The sequence below is a fragment of the Choristoneura fumiferana genome, chromosome 8 (genome assembly GCF_025370935.1).
Source record: "Choristoneura fumiferana chromosome 8, NRCan_CFum_1, whole genome shotgun sequence".
NCBI lineage: Eukaryota > Metazoa > Arthropoda > Insecta > Lepidoptera > Tortricidae > Choristoneura > Choristoneura fumiferana.
The window spans coordinates 9,653,114-9,672,526 of record NC_133479.1 but is presented as its reverse complement, the minus strand read 5'-3'; the positions used below and the strand labels follow the sequence as shown (position 1 = coordinate 9,672,526).

The window sequence follows — 19,413 nt, the reverse complement described above, 5'->3', positions numbered from 1 at the left end:
TAATAGGGTCCCGTTGGTATTCTTTGGATACGGAATCCTAAAAAGGAGGCGTTTCGCAGTGTTGCCTCGCACGATTCAGGGTAGCCATACGAAAAAACTTACTACCATTTTGGTATAATAAAGTTAGTCGAAAAACTCGTAAAACTCGAATACTTAATTGTATAGTATTGGAATACTTACTAAAAAATGGCGAATACTCGAATAAAACGAATACTCGAATAACATGCCCTAACCGTAGCCCTCATCGAGAAACTTTCAGCACCCCATTGGAACTAGGGCATGCGGTACCGGTACCATTTCCAGAACCGGGACTGAGATTTTCGGTACTGGGGCAGAACCGGGAATTCCCGGGATTTCGGTACTTTTCGGTACTGAGTAAATGAATTGTATTTTTTTTGTTAATTTGATAAATGAAACACCTGTAAAGTGATAATTGTTGTAATTTAACCCAAAACAATTAACAAAGTGCAAAATTTAATCAAAAAAAGTCAAAACACAGGTATGGAAAAGATCCTATATGCCTGTGTACCTATAACGTTCGCTCAAATTACTCCGCATTGCCGCTGTGCGCACTGTGCGGGCTGGTTTTTTCCCTCTGTGACTCGGCTGAGGTGGTCCTACGGCGGTTCTCTATAGCGCAGGTTGCACTTCTGGGTGAGTTTAACGCCTACCGCCAGGTGTGGTTATTCCCGTTCCACAAGACCACTCATGCTGTAAGAAAAGCTGATGCTTTTGCTCTGGCTTTGAATTTCTCACACCTGTGCCAATTTAGTCGGTTTTAAAAACTCAGTCGTGTTTATTTTCCGTCCTGTGCCTCTTTCTATTTCCACCTTTCAGCTACACTTGTTTTAAGGGCGAATATTCGAGCGTTTTGACCGCTCGGTCAAACGCCATTAGCATCCCACGTTTATAAGCACAGCAGAAAGAAAATTGCGTCAATTTTAATCACGCGAAATTTAGCATCGGTATTGTCTTTAATTTTCATAAAAATTTAACCCTACGCATAACCCTTTTTAATAACACCTGCCAGAAACTAACGACAAAAAAAAACCGCTGAATATTCGCACTTTTCTTCCAAACTAAACTTTGGGGGTCACATCGAGGCCTTGGTGAAAACCGCTGCGAAAAAGCTTGGCATCCTTTCCAAAGTTAGGCGATACTTTACTGCGGACCAGCTCCTTCACCCTTACAGAGCCCGAGTCCGGTATTGCATGGAGTACCTATTGCTGTCACCTTTAGGACGGCTGTGCCCAGTACTAGTTGGCTGCTTTGGATTCGGTGGAACGGCGAGCGATGAAGAAACTCATTAGCGGCGATTTTGTGGTAAATTTTTGCTAACAGAGTTCGCCACCGCAGAAGGGTAGCTCGTGCTCGGTGCTACACAATCTTATTCCATCAGTTCCTTCCATTCACAGGTCGAGCAGAAGTAGGCGGAATCTTCACCTTTATGTTGTCAGCATCCTTAAACTTCACACAAAGCGTTTTCGCTCGTCCTTCATTATCCGGCCGGATATTTAAGGAGTGGAAAGCCTTGCCAGCTTCTGTGTTTTCTGATCGCTACAATGAGGCTGTCTTAAAATCTAGGGTGAATGGACATTTATTTGGCAAGCATGCTCCACCTCAGTCAACATCTTTGCTTACCATCAGGCGTGATTGTGGTCAAATGCAAGCATATTACTGTATATAAAAATATGACAAAATAGAACAAAAACATACGTAGTAACACATCACTAACATATAACTAGTTGTTATTTAGATGGTAGTGTTAATTAACATTACATAGATAAAAACACAAACAAGCTCATCACTATCATTATCAATCGTTTAGACATACAGACTACAGGATAGTACCAATACTAAATCCTAACAGCTATATTTTGACTACCTGAGGCCGTATTGTCTAACGCGCTGACATTAGCGGTTGCTCACTCTTCGAATTAATTTACTTCATAATTTTATTTGTCATAAATTTGTACTACTACTAACTGAGGTCATAATGGTCAATTATCAGAATATCGTAATTCATAACGTTGTCACTAAGATATGTTTTTACTCATAATGCTGGTTTTCATATTTCTTTCATTCATAATCATCAATTTCAATAAACTTATTAATCATAACATTTCAATATCGATACAGTTTTTTTACGTTAATTTAACGTTAATGCGATGTTGGAACTGGAGTGAAAGTTTTTATATATTATTATCAATATGCCTCCAACAAAAAAAAAACGAATATAAATAGGCCCAGATGATGATATTGATGAGATTATTTACTTAAATTGTGGTTATCCTACTTTACTGCTGGCAGTTTGATTCTGTAGTGGTCGCAGTTCTAACCTAACCTAACCTATATTAATGGCAGTAGTTTAGTTCTGTAGGGGTTGCAGTTCTAACCTAACCTAACCTACTTTACTGGTAGCAGTACGGTTTTGAGGGGGTCGCAGTTTTAACTTAACCTAACCTACATTTCTGATATCTACTAAAACTTGTAAGACGATTGAGGGTAAAATTCATATAAAATTGATTTGCTGACGAATTGTTTTTTCTTTGTTACTTACATCTATTGTGGTTAAATAATGTCCGCAGTAATAACATCCAACAGATGGTGATTGCTTCGCCCATTGATGGCGTTGTCATCGAAATATTATTTTATCACATTTTTTTTTCACTAAACGAAACGAAAGCAACGCGCAACAAATAAGTCTGCTTAAAAAATATATGATAATGGAGTTTTATGAGTACAAAACAATATGCTTAAAATAAGTATGACAAAAAAAAGGAGTTTAAGAGATGTTTATGACAACTGCCATTATGGTTTTAAATGTTTCGGATTTATGATCGGTAGTAATAGTGACTAAGTATTAATAGTGAGTATTATGACACAAAATTGTATGACAAACATTTTCGGAGTTCCAATAATCGGGGTTGAAAAATTATGCCAACTTTGGCGCACCCTTAAAAACCTCACGCAACAGTGCGCCATCTAGTGAGACAAAAAACGATAGCCCTCATTAAGCAATCAAAATAAAGATTGTTCTTTTTTGGAATCTTTTTAAAAAACAATCTTAATTTATATCTCGATCTGTTGGAAACGCAGCCTTATGTGGTCGTTACGCATTTGACACTACTAAAGCGTTTCCACCAATAATGTACGAGTAATGTGTTTTTCATTTACCTCGCCTCGCACGGCACATCTCTGATGGAAACAGCTGAGCAGCAGGGCAGTAGCCCTGCTGCTCACGAACACGACACGAACGAGTACGAGTTTCGTAGTAACGAAACTCGAAGTTCGTCTCGTGCGGTCCCTGTATACTGAGTATACTATTTAATACGAGAGCGAAAGGGACGGTACGATACGAACTTCGAGTTTCGTAGTAGCCCTGCAGAGTGAGGCGAGGTAAATGAAGTGCTACTTCGGTTAATGAAAAACACATACCTCGTTCATTATTGGTGGTAACGCAGCACTACTAAATAAATCTACGTAGATGTAATTATAGTTATTACAAGTGAAATTGCAAGATTTGTTATCCTAAGGAGGCCATTTGATTATGAACCCGGTTATTAATTCTGAATTGTGCGACAAGCTCTGGGCGCAAATATCAACTCCGACTCGAATACCCGAGCAAAACAATCTAGGATATAAACACTCGTACAAGTTCAGTATCTCAAAAACGGTTGAACCGATTTTGATAAAACATGTCTACTACTAAGAACCATCGCTGGAAAACTTGCATTCAAATCAATAAAAACCGCATTCAAATCGGTCCACCCGTTTAAGAGCTACGGTGCCACAGAAAGCCAGACAGACACACATAGCGGTCAAACTTATAACACCCCTCTTTTTGCGTCGGAGGTTAAAAATGACGGCTCAGGGAATGAATGTCGCGCGATTGTCAGTTAGGACTTAGGACACCTATTCGAGTTCAATATGTTTGATCGCGCGCACACGCGCTGGTCGCGTCGCGTAAGTTCGCGCGATGATCGCGCATCGCGCTCTATTAGGACGATGCCTTTAAGGTTGACAACCGAATCGATAACCTCCTTCTTTTTTGAAGTCGGTTAAATAACAGTTTCTCAGTGACGATGACAGCTCCAAACAAATTGACTCGAAGTATCAAATCCACATTTTTGGCTCCAGTGCACGGGTTCCTAACGCGTGGGCAACATATCCAATTGAGTGGATAATGTAACATAGGGACAAGGGGTTTCCGCTTGACTTAGTGAACTGAACGAACATTACTTTATAAGCTAGCTGTTACCTGCGACTCCGTCTTTGAAGAATTGGTAGGTAAGGTACCTGTATCGCGATCACGCGCGAACTTAAATTTTCCGGGATAAGAACAATCCTGAACGGACCTTTACAATGAAACTCACACAAATAGCCACACTTCAGAAGTAAACTTTGTTATTATAAAAAACATAACCCTTGCTTCGGGCAGTCGGGTAAAAAACAGGTCGAGTCCGAGTTTCAAAATGAGTATATTAATCTTACAGCCAGTTTCATTCAAAGTGCGCGCATGTCCTTCCCACAAGGTCTCAAAGATCTTCAGTCAGACCAAATTAGCAGTTTATGCGTGAAGAAGTAAAGACAAAGTTACTTTCGCATTTGTAATATTAGTCAGGAACTATTACCACGCCCCCGGGGCTTATCACGCTAACAACGAGTTTTTTTTATTTATTTTTTATTCGACTGGATGGCAAACGAGCAAGTGGGTCTCCTGATGGTAAGAGCAACACCAGGGGTATTGCAGACGCGTTGCCAACCTAGAGGCCTAAGATGGGATACCTCACGTGCCAGTAATTTCACCGGCTGTCTTACTCTCCACGCCGAAACACAACAGTGCAAGCACTGTTGCTTCACGGCAGGATTAGCGAGCAAGATGGTGGTAGCAATCCGGGTGGACCTTGCTCAAGGTCCTACCATGCTGAGTGAGCGTGTAGCGTTATAAGTCCCGGGTGTGGTAATAGTTACGAGTGAAAAGCACCAAAGTTTAAAACATTATATTAGTAAGAAAGTAAGAATACCAACACACACAGTATTATAGAATGCCCCCGCCAAGTCGAGCGCAAGGCAAAGAAACTGCCGAATCATATTCTCCCGATGTATTTTCAATATCTTGCAATGCAGCACTGAGATATATAGTGGAAGGCTGAAAATCTGTTCATTTGATAAGCTAATGGTACTCATTAACTTAGAAGTTATAGGGTTGCAAAGTTACGCAATTTGATACTGTCTAAGTATCATCAAAAGTGAACTCATCAAGGTACATCCACGGTTTTAGGGTTCCGTAGTCACTCATCAAGGTACATCCACGGTTTCAGGGTTCCGTAGTCAACTAGGAAGCCTTATAGTTTCGCCATGTCTGTCTGTACGTCTGTCTGTCCGCGGGTAAGCTCAGAGACCGTTAGTACTAGGAAGCTATAATTTGACATCAATATACATTTCAGTCACGCCGACAAAAAAAGTAAAAAAAAATTTTTTAGGGTACCTCCCATAGACGTAGTGGGGGTGACTTTTTCTCGACTAACACTATACTGTGGGGTATCGTTCTTTTTAAACCATTGGGGGTTGCTAAATGCTAAGACAATTTTTCTATTCAGTGATATTTTTGAGAACCCCCCCCCTCTAAACTCTTGGGTGAAAAATATAAAAAAAAACAGAATGGTATAGTAAATATATCAAATTTACAAGGAAAAATATAGCGGCTAAAATTGCTTAAGAATTATTAGTAGCCTAAGGTATATCTATCCTGGGCGTGTACGACACGCTCTTGGCCGGTTTATTGAATCAGGTGTTACCTTAAGGAGGTCAACATCAATGAACTAAAAACAATTACTTTGCTCACCCACGACGCGACCTTATGATAGCTACACGACTATGCAACAAATTTGTGTTCACGCATCTCCTCCACCTCCACGCTGTAAGAACACACACAAATCAATCAACCCCAACTATCACTACCACCACACCCACGCTACACTGACTCGTTTTGGACTCAACCGGAGCTCATCTTCAGAGCAACACTATCGTTCACTATGCTACCATATCAGTAACCTTATTATCCCACAATAATGCGTCAAGTGTCCCCCTAAGCCGTTGGCTACAAAATCTGAAAAAAAAATCGTGAATGTAGTAAGAACATAATAACGACTTTAGTGAAGCTATTAGTTTAGAAGGCTTCGCAAGTTAACGACTAAGCTGCCTGTGATCTTACTATAATAGTACATTACTGCAGAGGCCATGAAGTAAGGGATTGATGGACGAGTTCGGGGTAGACGGCCGAGACGTAGACGAGGCCGGATAAAACGAGTCCAGCAATCCCTGTTCTGGCCGAGGCTTGTATAGTGCTTTTCTCAAACAATGTGAGGAAATATTTCATCCATCCATCCATCCATCCAATCGCATCGCTTCGCATCGCTTCGCATCGCTTCGCATCGCTTCGCATCGCATCGCATCGCATCGCTTGGCACCGCTTGGCACCGCTTGGCACCGCTTCGCATCGCTTCGCATCGCTTCGCATCGCTTCGCATCGCTTCGCATCGCTTCGCATCGCTTCGCATCGCATCGCATCGCTTCGCATCGCATCGCATCGCTTCGCATCGTATCGCATCGCATCGCTTCGCATCGCATCGCATCGCATCGCAGTATCGCAAATGCTTATAGAGTAGCGGTGGTTGGCTGTTCGTAATTTTTCCTTTGTCAGTTTAATGTTAGTAAGTAAAATTAAAAAGTTAGAGCAGCGGACAATAATGGATTTTCATACATACTTCATGGCCTAGGCCAAGAAGTTATGTAGGGAGGTGGTAGGGAGCCATAAATGAGAAACTTCATGTCTCCATTTCGTGACATTAACGCATACATTTCCGAGCATGTTTGAGAAAATAATATTAAATTGGATATCTGTCGCATATTAGTTTAACGGAAGCCTACACTGCAAGTGGTCCAACGCGCACTTTGCCAATTTTTCTTTTTAACCCCCGACGCAAAAGGAGGAGTGTTATAAGTTTGACCGCTATGTGTGTCTGACTGTGGCACCGTAGGTCTTAAACGGGTGGACCGATTTTAATGAGTTTTTTTATTTGAAAGCAGGTTTTCTAGCGATGGTTCTTAGACATATTTTCATTTTTTTTTTCCCTATTTGGCTGCAGCTGAAAATCAGCGCTGTGGTTCCGTACCTCAGCATTGCTGAGCTGCCAGCCCTTTCGGCTAGCTTTAAGTAGACCTTAATTAAACATTAATTATAAGTACCTGATGTATGCTACCTATAAGTTTGTCGATTAAACTTTTTCTTTCTTTCTTTCTTTCTTTACATGTTTTACCAAAATCGGTTCAGCCGTTTCAAGATCATCAGCTCTTTTGTTCGCTGCGGTAAGAATCTTAAGACGCATAATGATATTTACTTTAATTCCAAACATATTTGGGACCTAAAATTTGAAACACCCACGCAAGATTATGGAATGGGGGCTATCGCGTGTGAATTCGCCACTAGAGGCGCTAGTGTAGCGTGAGGTCTCCGAAATGTCAAATCTCATAGTTTTTGGGTGAGTTACGCGGGTTTATTTATAATTAGAATAAATTTGTGAATATTTTGCAATATCTGAAATTAATTATAGCAAATATGCGTTCCGGGGCAATGAATGTCTGTGTTTTAACCCTTTACCAGGCCCCTTATAAGTAGCGTGTCTTCATACGTACTTTATATACTGTTACAACCGTATTTAACGCCTTGTAAAAAATGTATTTACAAAAGTCGGAGATGTTCCTTTAAACCAGAAATAAAAATGTAGGTTACGGTTATCCCATCGCCTGTCTAAGTAATTAACTGTCATATTCGATTTTGTCTTATTATATTTTTGATCAGGCGAAGGGATATATTCCTCCCACGTCTTATTCTTCAGGGAAAGTCTTTAAAAGGAAATTTTACAGCTAGGTACATGAATTCGCTCTAGGTTGAACACAAAAACAGTTTTATAACTTACGCGAGTTTTTATGACACGACAAGACAATTTACCGGGCCATGGGAAGAATAGCTCCCGCATAGTTAAACTCTAATAAGGCCATGGGATAATGTCAACCCACATCCTAATTTTAGTCACCTAATTTTAGTCATACTCAAAAATGCATGAATATTTAGCAATGTTTAAGATTACATTACCTTTCAACACTCAAAATCTATAAAATATCAAACCATTGATCGATCTATGTACTTCTGTTTCATAGAAATTAAGGAAAGTGTTCCAATTTCTCCGTAGTTTACTGAAATTAGAGTTCAAGTTAATCTAAACGGCTGCCAAAGATATATTACGCGATTTAGAAGCGTGTTATGAATGAAGATAATAAAATACTATTTTCAGGGATCGACAAAATATTTTGTAGGAGGTTTGGAGTTAAAACCTGACTACGGTAACCGATATAAGATGTGGGAGGAATATATCCCTTCGCCTGGTAAAGGGTTAAGACAGTTTTGTCTTTCGCAAACCTTTGTCCTCCCTTTTTTCCGAACAAAACGGGGACTATGCAACACTGTGGCATGCTCGATATTTTTATGGTACGGTTTTAAGGTGTAGGTAGGTATTAAATATGATTTTAATCTAAACTTTGTTTTCACGCCCGTAATAACAGACTTTGAAAGCCATATTTAAAACCCTCACGCAACAGTGCGCCATCTAGTGAGACAAAAAACGATAGCCCTCATTATCGGCCTGATGCTGCAGCCAGGATATCCAGAACACTAGTAGGTACACTCTTGATAAAACCATAGTAGATATATTGTGTTTGGATTAGTTTCGATCAGTATTTGATTCTACATACAATGCAGTGGTGGCAACACGATGACTGATGCTGCAGCCAGGATATTCAGCACACCAGTATACTCTTGAAAAAAATAATAGCAGATATGTCGAGTTTGATTCCTTTTGATCAGTAGTATTAATTTGATTCTACATACAAGGCAATGGTGGCAACACGATGAGCTGATTGATGCTGCAGCCAGGATATCCAACACACTAGTACACTTAAAAAAAAATACCAGTTTAAAAAACATGAAATAAAAAAACATAAATTAAAAAATTTAAAAACCCCCGACATCAAAAAACGCCAGTAAAACTAAAAATACGCCCGAAAAAACCCCGACAAAAAAACGCCGCCAATAACAACAACTAAAAAGTTAAAAATAATTACGATTATGCACTACCTAGTATACCTAGCTGTTGCCCGCGACTTCATCTGCGAAGAATTCGTTTACCACTATCCCGCGGGGACTATACTGGTTTCCCGCAACATTAGCCTAAGTTAATTTAGTACAAGTAACTATTAATCAATTTTTTTAAACTAAATGTCGTCGGTGTCGGGGGACCGCTAAGTTTAATACTTTAAAAAATACAACTTATCAACGCTTGAAAGGAGGAATTGACTAAGCGACATTTTTTTAAGATAGTGAGTTATATACTTACATATTATGAATCAGTATTTTATTTTTATTTTTGCTGGCGTTTTTTGATGTAAGGGTTTTTGATGTATGGAACCTCAAAAATAAAAAAATATATTTTGGGTAAACGACCTGTACTGAAAAAAAGTTGTGCAGAAAAACGATACATTGACGTAACACCAGTAAATATAACCTAACCTAACCGAGCAAAAATTTGAAAAACCCCCGACTTTGTCACTTCAAAGTTCAATATCTCAACCCGTTTTTGATGAAACATGTCTAGGAACCATCGCTAGAAAACCTGATTTCAGAATTAAAAAAACCGCATTCAAATCGGTCTACCCTTTTAAGAGCTACGGTGCCACAGACACATAGCGGTCAAACTTATAACACCCGTCTTTTTGCGTCGGGGGTTAAAAACGAAAAAAATCGAAAGCTATCGTTGGATCTACGACAATAAGAGCAGTTTCACACTAGCCGTGAAAATACGGACCGGTAGACGTAAAACTATTCAGTCTTCCGAAGTTCTACAACTACTCCGGACTTTATTTTCATTGATTAGGATCGGATTCGGATCGCTTTAACATGTACGAAACTTTTCGGTAACTACCCCATAATAACGAATTCATATTCTTTGTATTATCATGGCAGCATTTGAAATAAAATATTTTTCATCACACTTGCTCGTAACCAGTGTCGTAACATTCAGGCTACCTTGGTTGCAACCCCCCAAATAAAACCCTTGACCTTAATGTGCTTGTCATGAAAGCCGTGGTCGGTAAATGAGTCATTGCCGGTACTAATTTTCTTGTCATGAAGCCCAAGGTCGGTAAATGAGTGTGATACTGCATGGCGTGCAGCAGCGCGGCGCGCGCACGTGGGGCACATGGTCAGGCTAGGGTAGGGCTAGGGCAGCGCGGAGGCTGGCGCTGCCAAGAGCGTAGTCAGCGGTATCGGCAATTTTTGAAAAAATATTAGTTTTTCTTTTACAAATATACAATTTTACTCGCAAATGTGATGAAAAACATTGTATGTCGCACGGGCGGTACTAGAATTACGAACATCGACTCACTAAAGCCCTCAGTCTTCGACTTCGGGCTTCTAATAGACTCTCGTTCGTAATTCCTTGTTTACCGCCCTAAAGACACAATGTACTATAAGAACTTTCTAAAAAAACTTGAATATTAGTCGTGTCTAAATATTTCTTAGTGGGCAGTTGCATTCTACGAAGCCGACTGTTCGAGCTGTTTTAAAAAATAGGTTTTGATTTCTAATGATAATAACTAATAAGAGTTGTGTATAATTTATATGTAGTTAAATAGGTGGAAATATATCACAGATCAACCAACAACCCTGGAGTTGTATAAATTAGCAGTCTTTTTTTCAATTCTCGCAGGAACCACTTTTCATCCTGTTCACTGTAGATACTTAAGTATTAAAATACCACCAACCAACCAACACGATTTCTAAAATCGAAAGGGCACTCGATCTTTGCACACATTGTAATGTCGACTTTAAATAAAAAAAATATATACTTTGTGAAAAATACTACCAAACATGACGTATATAAGCTTTGTAAGTAGTTCTTAAGCGTCGAAAGCTGGTTGTGGTAGCAGACAGCGGGTAACCATTACGCCACAAGATAGATAAGTTATTATCTAAGATAACACAATGAGGTTTTAATTGTAACTAACTTTCATCAAATAAAACGTCTGACTTTTATCGCAAAGCCATGGCCGAGCTTCGTCTTAATAGGGTACGTATACACATTTAAACATACACATAAACGCGCGATAGAATACAATTTTCATAATTACAATACAATGCAATGGATTCAAAGTTGGGCTATCAGTTACTCGTTGGGCTCTGTCTTTTCGTCCTGTGGTAAGATAAGAACCACAGCAATAAGTAGCATCAAGTTTGCAACCAAATAGAAAAGTTCTGATAAAAGGAACACTTTTGGAGCCATCCTAAATCAATCAATTATTGTGGTTCGCGATGGACACGCTTCGATTGACCCATAAACTAGTTTAGTTGAAAACAGCAAATTGTCATGAAAACGAAACCAATTTCTGGCGAATGATCGAATTATGTACTCTTGCGGGTGAGTTTTGATCAGTATAGCCAACGGCTATTAAAAAGTTTGTAGATTAGACCGCCCACGTTTTATTCGAATGTTGCTATTTTGAACATGAAACTACCGTTCGTTACCGTTTCATTAAACATGAATGTTGCTATTGTTGAAAATTTTAAGTTATGCGAGTGTTTCAACTCGGAGGGGCTACTACGAAATTCGCAAATCGAAGTTCGTGTCGTACCGTCCCTCTCACTCTCGTTTTAAATGATATGCATAGTTCGTTCGTATTTTGGCTCAGATTGCGGGTTACCAAGAAGAACCTGGTAAAGTACATATTAATTTCCCAATCTATGGTATTCATTGTATTTATGTCTACCTTTAAGGAAATATGTACAGTCGCCATCAGATATTTCGGAGCGGGCAAGGTGATCAAAAATATCGATACATGAACTCTAATACCTTAATAATAAAGTGCATGTGCCGATATTTTTGACTACCTTGGCCGCTCCGAAATATCTGATGGCGACTGTACTTACTACGTACCCCAGATTTGGTACTAGGCTCTGTCCTGCCACAAAACAAATGCGTCAGACAGAGCAAGATTGCGGACTTTATGCATGCTAATTTCCATGGACATAATATGGTAACATTGAAGTTATAAGTTACCAAAAAAATAAAAAGATTACTTCTGTTAATTCGAAAAAATCTGAAGCTGTTCACTCAGACTCATTAATTGTAAATTGTGAAAATTGTTATAATTTTTCAAAAAGGTATAGAAATTGTCATTAAATGAAACTTGTAAGTCTCATGTTCAATAATTATGAATGAATTTCCCCAGTCAAATATATAATGGGGGTTGAATAATGGTTGAATACAATAGTATAACAAGAGGTTTAAGTATGCAGCATACATGCAGCATACTAATCATATTGATAGCTCAATGCTGCGTGAAACTGGAGCCAAGGAAACATGCTGTCGCAAGCACCTAATAATTAAAATTTTACTGACAATTAACTGACTTTGCTTACACCCTATAGGTCTGTACTGTAATTGCATATTAAGTTTAAAGTGCATTATAAATACAGGGTGGTATCAAATTACATACTATACAAATACTTCAAGAGATGTTACCTTACATCAAAACAATCAATGTTTTTTTTTTCTCAAATCAATGTTCAATTGTGATTAAGACATTATTATTTGAGTACCTACTTATGATTTTTTTTTTTTAGTTTTACAACAAATAAAAAAAATTAAAATCAGTTAAAATGTTATCGTCTTTGCATTGAACTGCAAACATGTTTAACACTTATTTGTTAGTTTAAATGACATATTGATTGATAATATTTTTTTTTGAGGTTTCAGGATGTTTTAACATACATAGCAGTTGTATACATACACAATTTTCACTAGAAACTCACATGAACTTTTATAATATTATGCACTTAAATATAATTCCACGAGTTTACCTATAAGCTCTCAAATTACTGGTACCTAATTTGTTAGCACCCTGTATGTGTACATACAATACAATATAAATAATGATGAGGATAGTTTCATTATACTTTATGTCGACATTCCATTGCATACACCTTGAAGCCAACTTACACTACACTATGGTTGGTAGTATTTCTTATCTTTTAAATCTCACTTAACTTGTTGATTAAAATTGATGTTCTCTAACTATCATAAAAGAGTTGCATAAAGCTTATGAACACAGCTGTTTCCTTATAAGACTTATGATTGCAATGTCCTTTCGAAACACTGGCTAAATGATCTAAAATAGTCCAGAAATAATCATTGTTGTCCATGAAAAGGTTCATCACAAACACTATCTTCATATTTTTCAAACGAATAAAGTTCAAAGTTCAAACACATTTTATTTATTAGTGATAATTAATTATTAATCAATACATCGGTGGTGAAGTTGATTCTACCGTCGATCACGGTAAGACCTGTGCGACTCGCGGTCGCGACTGCGGCCTCGAGAGCGATCTGAGGTGCGCCAAAGAAACTCATCTACTGATCGTTCATACGATCTTTTATCATACACTAACACTGAACGTGGGTAGTCAGCCAATGGCCCGTCGTAGTAGCGAGGCGGGGGAGGCGGCGGCGGCGGGGGCAACCCGTCATATGCAGCGAGAGCTCCACTGAACCCTGGCGGCGGCACATATGGCAGAGGTGGCAGCTGATGATGCATGGAGCGCATATACTCGGCCACGTAAGCCTCCGCCGCGGCAGAACTGCTGCTGCTGTAGCTGTCGCGCCCGCGGGTGAACCACACTGGGAGCCTCTCCCGCATGTAGGGTGATGGAGACCTTCTCTTATATGAACCAGAGGACAACCGACTCCTGGGTGGCATGAAAATCTTGCGCCTGCTTCTGGATGATGTGTTTAAACGACTTCTGAAATTTGACCCTCTAGTCAACAAAGGTGCTCTGTATGTTCTGTAATTACCACCACTTTTTAAGTAGGCCTTTTTCGATGCCTCTTTCGACTTGCGAAGAATTGGCGTCATTTCAATACCTTCATCTTCAGGAAATAATCTACATAATTCTTCAGCAACTTTAGGCTCAATCTCTTGTCCATCTCTTCCAATCTTGACTGGTTTACCTTCATTCCAAGGGTTATATAAGTGTAGTGTACTGCTGAATGGCAATTCTTTTCGGCAAATCCAGTCAACTTTGAAGACGCCATCCAGAACTTTGGCTGACAAACCGGGAGGCAGTACCCAAGATATGGGTGGCACATCGCGCCGTGATTCACTGCTCAGCCGAGCAAACCCAGCAAACTTTCCACTCTCTTTCACTGAAAAAATTAGCAGTACATTTCTTGATTCTCTGTAAGCCTGGTTCAAATTTGCTTCGTTTTGAGGTAAAGTTGACCATACACCTTTGGCTTTAGACAGTGTAATATTCTCAGCATTATTTGATTTGATTAAGAAAAATCGTGTATCTCTGAACAAGTAATTCAGTTTCGTCATATAATCATAAGTCTTTGTTTTGTTGGTGGTAGTCGTAACACGTGCCCGCTTAGTTTGTATTGGAGAACGGCTCTCAGACTTCGTACGTTTACGATTTGTGCGTCTCTCTTTTTGACTTAGAACTGGCGGAGCTGATACTGGGCGTGCTGGAATCACTGGAGGTCGAACTCGATACTTCGCTTCTTGTGTCATAATCCTTTCCTTCTTCTAACTGTTTCAATTCTTCCCCTATCTCCGCTTCAACTTCACCGACGCCAAGATTGACGGCGTCGGTGTTATTAGAAGCCTCCATTTTCAGTAGATTCACAAGCAGGTCATGTAACTTTAAATTAAGAGTTTATAACAACATATTATGAGGTGTCGTACCAAGTTTTTGCTCGAAGCAAGTAATACAATATCAAATGTCGATTAAGCACTTTAACTATCTTATAAAAAGAAATAAATCCATAAAAACACCATCGAACTAGAATAGCTTTTTACAAGATAGCCACAAACAATTTCGACCACAGATCAGACAACTTATAGAGCTTCTTGGATTTATAGTAAATAAAAAAAAAACTTTCTTTATGGCTTATGCTACATTTACACCTTTCCTTGCCAAGCTTCGGCAAGCTATCACAAGCACAAGCGTTTGGATAGGCTTGCGTGAGCTTGCCTTGCCAGCGCTTGCCGCCGATTCGGACTGGTGTCAGTTTTTCAACAGATCAAAAGAACTTGCGGCAAGCGCTTGCGACGTGATTACACGTAAGCTCGTGTTTAGTGAGTGTCGCTGGACCAATGAATATGATTGGTGCATATCAAACCTATCCATAGCAACGTAGCATAGCAAATCTCTGAAGACTCGTTGCAAGGAATGTGATTGTTATAAACCAATAGAAACGTTTTATTTGCCTATCCTCGCTCAGCACAGCTCTAGTGGAAACAGCTGAGCGGAGCGAGGCGCACAGATAACTAATATGTAACTAGCGAGGCGCGGTAAATGAAGCGTTTCTATTGGTTAATGAAAAACACATCCTGTCACATCTCTGGTAGAAACGGGGCCTGAGTATCCAGCAGGCCTACTACGAAACTCGAAGTTCGTGTCGTGCTCGTGCGGTCCCTCTCGCTCTCGTATTAAATAGTATAAGTGTCAGAGGGACCGCACGACACGAACTTCGATTTTCATAGTAGCCCTGCTGGAGCTCACGCCGTAGACGGACGTACATATTAAATACATTTTAGTGACCATTATGAGTGCTTGGACCAACGAAGAAATTTTATCCTTTTTCTTTAATTAAAAATGTGTCAGTCTCAACACAAGAGCCGAAGCAGATTAGCAGAAGCAACTTCGTCTGCCATGCTTGCCTGTGCGGAATCCGGAATACACTGACTGAACTGATGGATGACGCGCTTGCAAGCGTGTAAATGGCATTCAATCGTTTGTATGGGCTTGGAGTTTGAAGACGCTTGGCAAGCCTCGGCAAGGGTGTAAATGTAACATAAATATTTTGAAAAAAACTCATAGAAAATATAATATGTTTCAATTACTAATATTTTTTCATCTATTAAAATTGAAAAAAGATATAAAAAAATTGCTAAAGTAACAAAAGGTAATGTCGTATTTTTTTTATCTTTATGATCGAATGTCACCTGACTTTAGTTTCTGTGTATTGGTAGCACGTATTTGATCTGAAAAAGCCGCCTAACAAAACTTTAATACCCATACATGGGTTCTTCTTAACTTTTTATTAGTTCCGTAAATTAGGTTAATAGTCTGGCTGGCGCGCTTAAATTAACAAAGACCTAATCATGCATTATGTTCAAAAGTATCTCGAAAAGTTACCAATGCCTAAAGGAAGTATTAAATCCGTTAACGGTGGCAACGGAACCAACATCTTCCTGTACTGCAACTATTATAGCTTTTATTCCCAAAAGGTAAGCCACTTCGCTAATCATTGACCTTAAAAGATTATATCTTATCAAATTAATTATCAAATGAAGCCTTGCTTTCTTATTATTTATAAGTCACACATTAGTAACTTTGTAATAAATAACTGTATTATTTAAATTAGGTATCTTTAGTGATTCTGTGTGTTTATCACAAAAACAATAGGTATAAAAATATTAGTTTATTTTTATTCAATCACTTGCGTAGTTCCTTTATTGATATCAGTATATACTAGGATTTCGTGCATTACATTCTAGGTTTTAATGGCATTGTATGAGAAGAATGTACAATTTGAACCATTGGTGCTGGATATTACGAAAGGCGAACAGTATTCATCTTGGTTCCTTGATATTAACCCTCGTGGAGAGATTCCCGTACTAAAAGTTAACAACCGGATCATTCCAGATTCTACAAGAATTCTAGATTATTTGGAAGACTATTTGGATCCTGGTAATATAAATAGCCATTTATTTCATGTTTTCTTAGTAGGTACCTATTTTGAAATTTCAATAAATTTTGTGTTTTTTTTCTGTTCAAGAGCTTCCCCCACTGATCAATGTGTCAACGGATAGAAAGGTTTTAAATAACATAAACAAATTCCGTGACCTGATTGATGCACTGCCAGCAGGTGTTATAACTGTTGGATCATTCTTCCATCCTCAGTTGTGTGGCAGACCTAAACTGCCCTTCATTTTGCCTGTTCGTGAAGTCTTAAAAAGTAAGATATCTAACAAAGGAATGTAATAACATAGTTGCGAAAATGATTTATCATACTGATTTTAATAATGTTAATTTCAGGTGGAGACTTGGGTAGTTCTAAAAATTTAAGGAAACTAGCTGAAGATAATCCTAAAGCTAAAGGAGTCTTGCTCTACAAAGCTGAAATCCAAGATAGAAAGCATGAAATACTTACAAATGAAGAAGAATATTTAAAGATCTTAAATATTGTGGATCAAGTCTTGACACAGGTGGAAAACCAATTAAAAGACCAAAGTGAAGGTAATTAACATAGTATTTTTAAACTGCTTAGGATGAATTTTAATTCTACAGTGTTCTTAAAATCTTTTTTCTTTCAGACAATTGGTTGTGCTGTGAAAATTTTAGCATAGCTGATGTGGACTTGGCAATACTTTTGCATCGTTTATGGGAACTAGGCCTGGAAGGCAGGTTCTGGGCTGGAGGGAAACGTCCATTGATTGAAAATTATTACAACCGTGTCCAACAAAGAGACTCTTTTAAGAAGACTGTGCCTAATCTTCCGCTGCATGTTAAAATGATTGTAACATCTCAGCCACCAGCTTATGTAGGGGCGGCTGGTGCAGCCTCTCTTGGTGTTGTCATTGCTATTTTGTATGTATTCAAAAAACTCATTCATTAATGAATTAATGATTTCAATTTAGAATTGATGTTATGATGAAAACAGTATTAGTAGATTGTATAAAAATTTATTTATTAAATAATTTATTTTAAAACAATAAATACCTAGTAGCTATAGTGAAATCCCTTTATTGAAGTAGAAAAGTGCTAGATTAAAATAGTGTATTTTAATAATCATCATTCATAAACATTCCCCATTTGCTTTGCACTTATGAAAAAGATTTAGTTTTTAACCAGGTACCCATGCAGTTCTTTGCTGCACATAACAAAATGAGTAATTCCCTTAAAATGCTACACCCATACTAACTACAATAAGATGTCATTATGATTTTTACATAGCATATTATTATCTTTTTTCATCTGATGGAGCATCTGTAGCATCTGGAAGCTTAGTGATAGGCATTCCCATAAAATGTTTGCCATTGGTGGTGCTCCTCTTTCTGAATGTGGGAGTAGAAGTCACTTTTTCTTTGTTGTATTTAAAAGATCCATCCCCTGGCAAGTTGGGCAGAACATTTGGTATGGTATACCAAATTCTATAAGTTACAAACCATGTAAGTATAGCTATCACGCCACTGATAAATTTTTCTACCATTATATGGTAATATAATATAGTAGAGACCAGCATCACATCCCAAAGAATTTGAAGTAGTGTAATAGCTATCAAAAATGATCTTACATAGGCTGTACATTTTTCATAAGATTTCTGTACAATATTTAATTCCTCATTGGTAATCTTCCTTAAAGGATTAATGCTAACAGACTTATCATTAATGCTTCTTGTGTACTTTTCATCTCTAATATAATCTTTAATTCTTTCCCATCCATTTATTGCTTTGGCTTCCTCTATCATTATCAAACTTGAATATATAAGAATGAAACAATGTCCAGATATATCAAATCCATTCCAAAAGCCTCCATTTTTCAAACAAATAACTTTGTTATCAATGTTTTTCATGTTGCACCGACCATATTTTGTCTCAATAACATTGAAGATCATTGTCCATGTATACCAGAAAAATGTAGCAATCGCCAATCTCGACAAGTGTCCCGTGGCTATGAGTCTACTCTTTCCACAACAAGTGGTGTGAGATGTCAATAAAACGTAAGGCACAGTCAGGAATAAAGTCCAAAACCATCCAATTTTTACAAAGTATTGGTTGAACATATTGTCACTTCTTGAGAAATATGACTTCGGAAATGTTAGACTGTCGGCCATCAGTGAAAGTAAGAAGAGAGCTCCTAAATATATAGCTATTTTTAAATTCGTGTCGAAAAATAGTATCTTCTTGCAAATGTGCATTATCATTAAAATGAGAACCTCAAAGACAGAAGATGCTTCTGGTGTAGGTTTACTACCTTTAGTTTCTGGAGATTCATTTTGAATATTAAAATTCATTCGAGTATAACTTTTGTGATTTGTTCTACTTGTCATGATTCAATTTTTCGAAAAATTCATTTGATTTCACTCTCACTTCACTGTTTTAGGTTAACCATAAATCACAGAATATATAATAGTACTGGCATACCAATGTTAAGGAGTGCTCCCTTCATCTATTTAATCTTCTCGAAATCCACAAACAAACTATAGTGTATTTGAGCCTCGTGTTCAATCG

The 19,413-nt window shown here is 38.2% G+C and overlaps 3 protein-coding genes across 4 annotated transcripts; 1 reads left to right on the top strand and 2 right to left on the bottom strand.

Moving 5' to 3' along the window:
• Positions 1 to 10,717: 10,717 nt before the first annotated feature.
• LOC141430399 (YTH domain-containing protein 1-like) lies at positions 10,718 to 15,010 on the bottom strand. Its single transcript, XM_074091086.1, is given in 2 exon segments — positions 10,718 to 14,604; positions 14,606 to 15,010. Coding segments are annotated over 2 exon segments (1,344 nt in total). The 5' UTR covers positions 14,786 to 15,010; the 3' UTR covers positions 10,718 to 13,440.
• A 1,118-nt stretch (positions 15,011 to 16,128) lies between these two features.
• Positions 16,129 to 17,914, top strand: LOC141430395 (ganglioside-induced differentiation-associated protein 1-like). 2 transcript variants are annotated; one of them, XM_074091081.1, is made up of 5 exons: positions 16,129 to 16,407; positions 16,678 to 16,870; positions 16,959 to 17,138; positions 17,219 to 17,419; positions 17,497 to 17,914. In XM_074091081.1, the coding sequence occupies exons 1-5, from the start codon at positions 16,282 to 16,284 to the stop codon at positions 17,796 to 17,798; spliced, it is 1,002 nt and encodes a 333-aa protein (XP_073947182.1). In that variant the 5' UTR covers positions 16,129 to 16,281; the 3' UTR covers positions 17,799 to 17,914. The 2 variants fall into 2 exon arrangements, with proteins under 2 accessions (XP_073947182.1, XP_073947183.1); XM_074091082.1 differs by lacking the exon at positions 16,129 to 16,407 and adding an exon at positions 16,485 to 16,585.
• Positions 17,850 to 19,380, bottom strand: LOC141430394 (acyl-coenzyme A diphosphatase FITM2-like). Its single transcript, XM_074091080.1, has one exon. It carries the CDS (start codon positions 19,230 to 19,232, stop codon positions 18,144 to 18,146), a length of 1,089 nt encoding a protein of 362 aa, XP_073947181.1. The 5' UTR covers positions 19,233 to 19,380; the 3' UTR covers positions 17,850 to 18,143.
• Between the last annotated feature and the right edge of the window lie 33 nt (positions 19,381 to 19,413).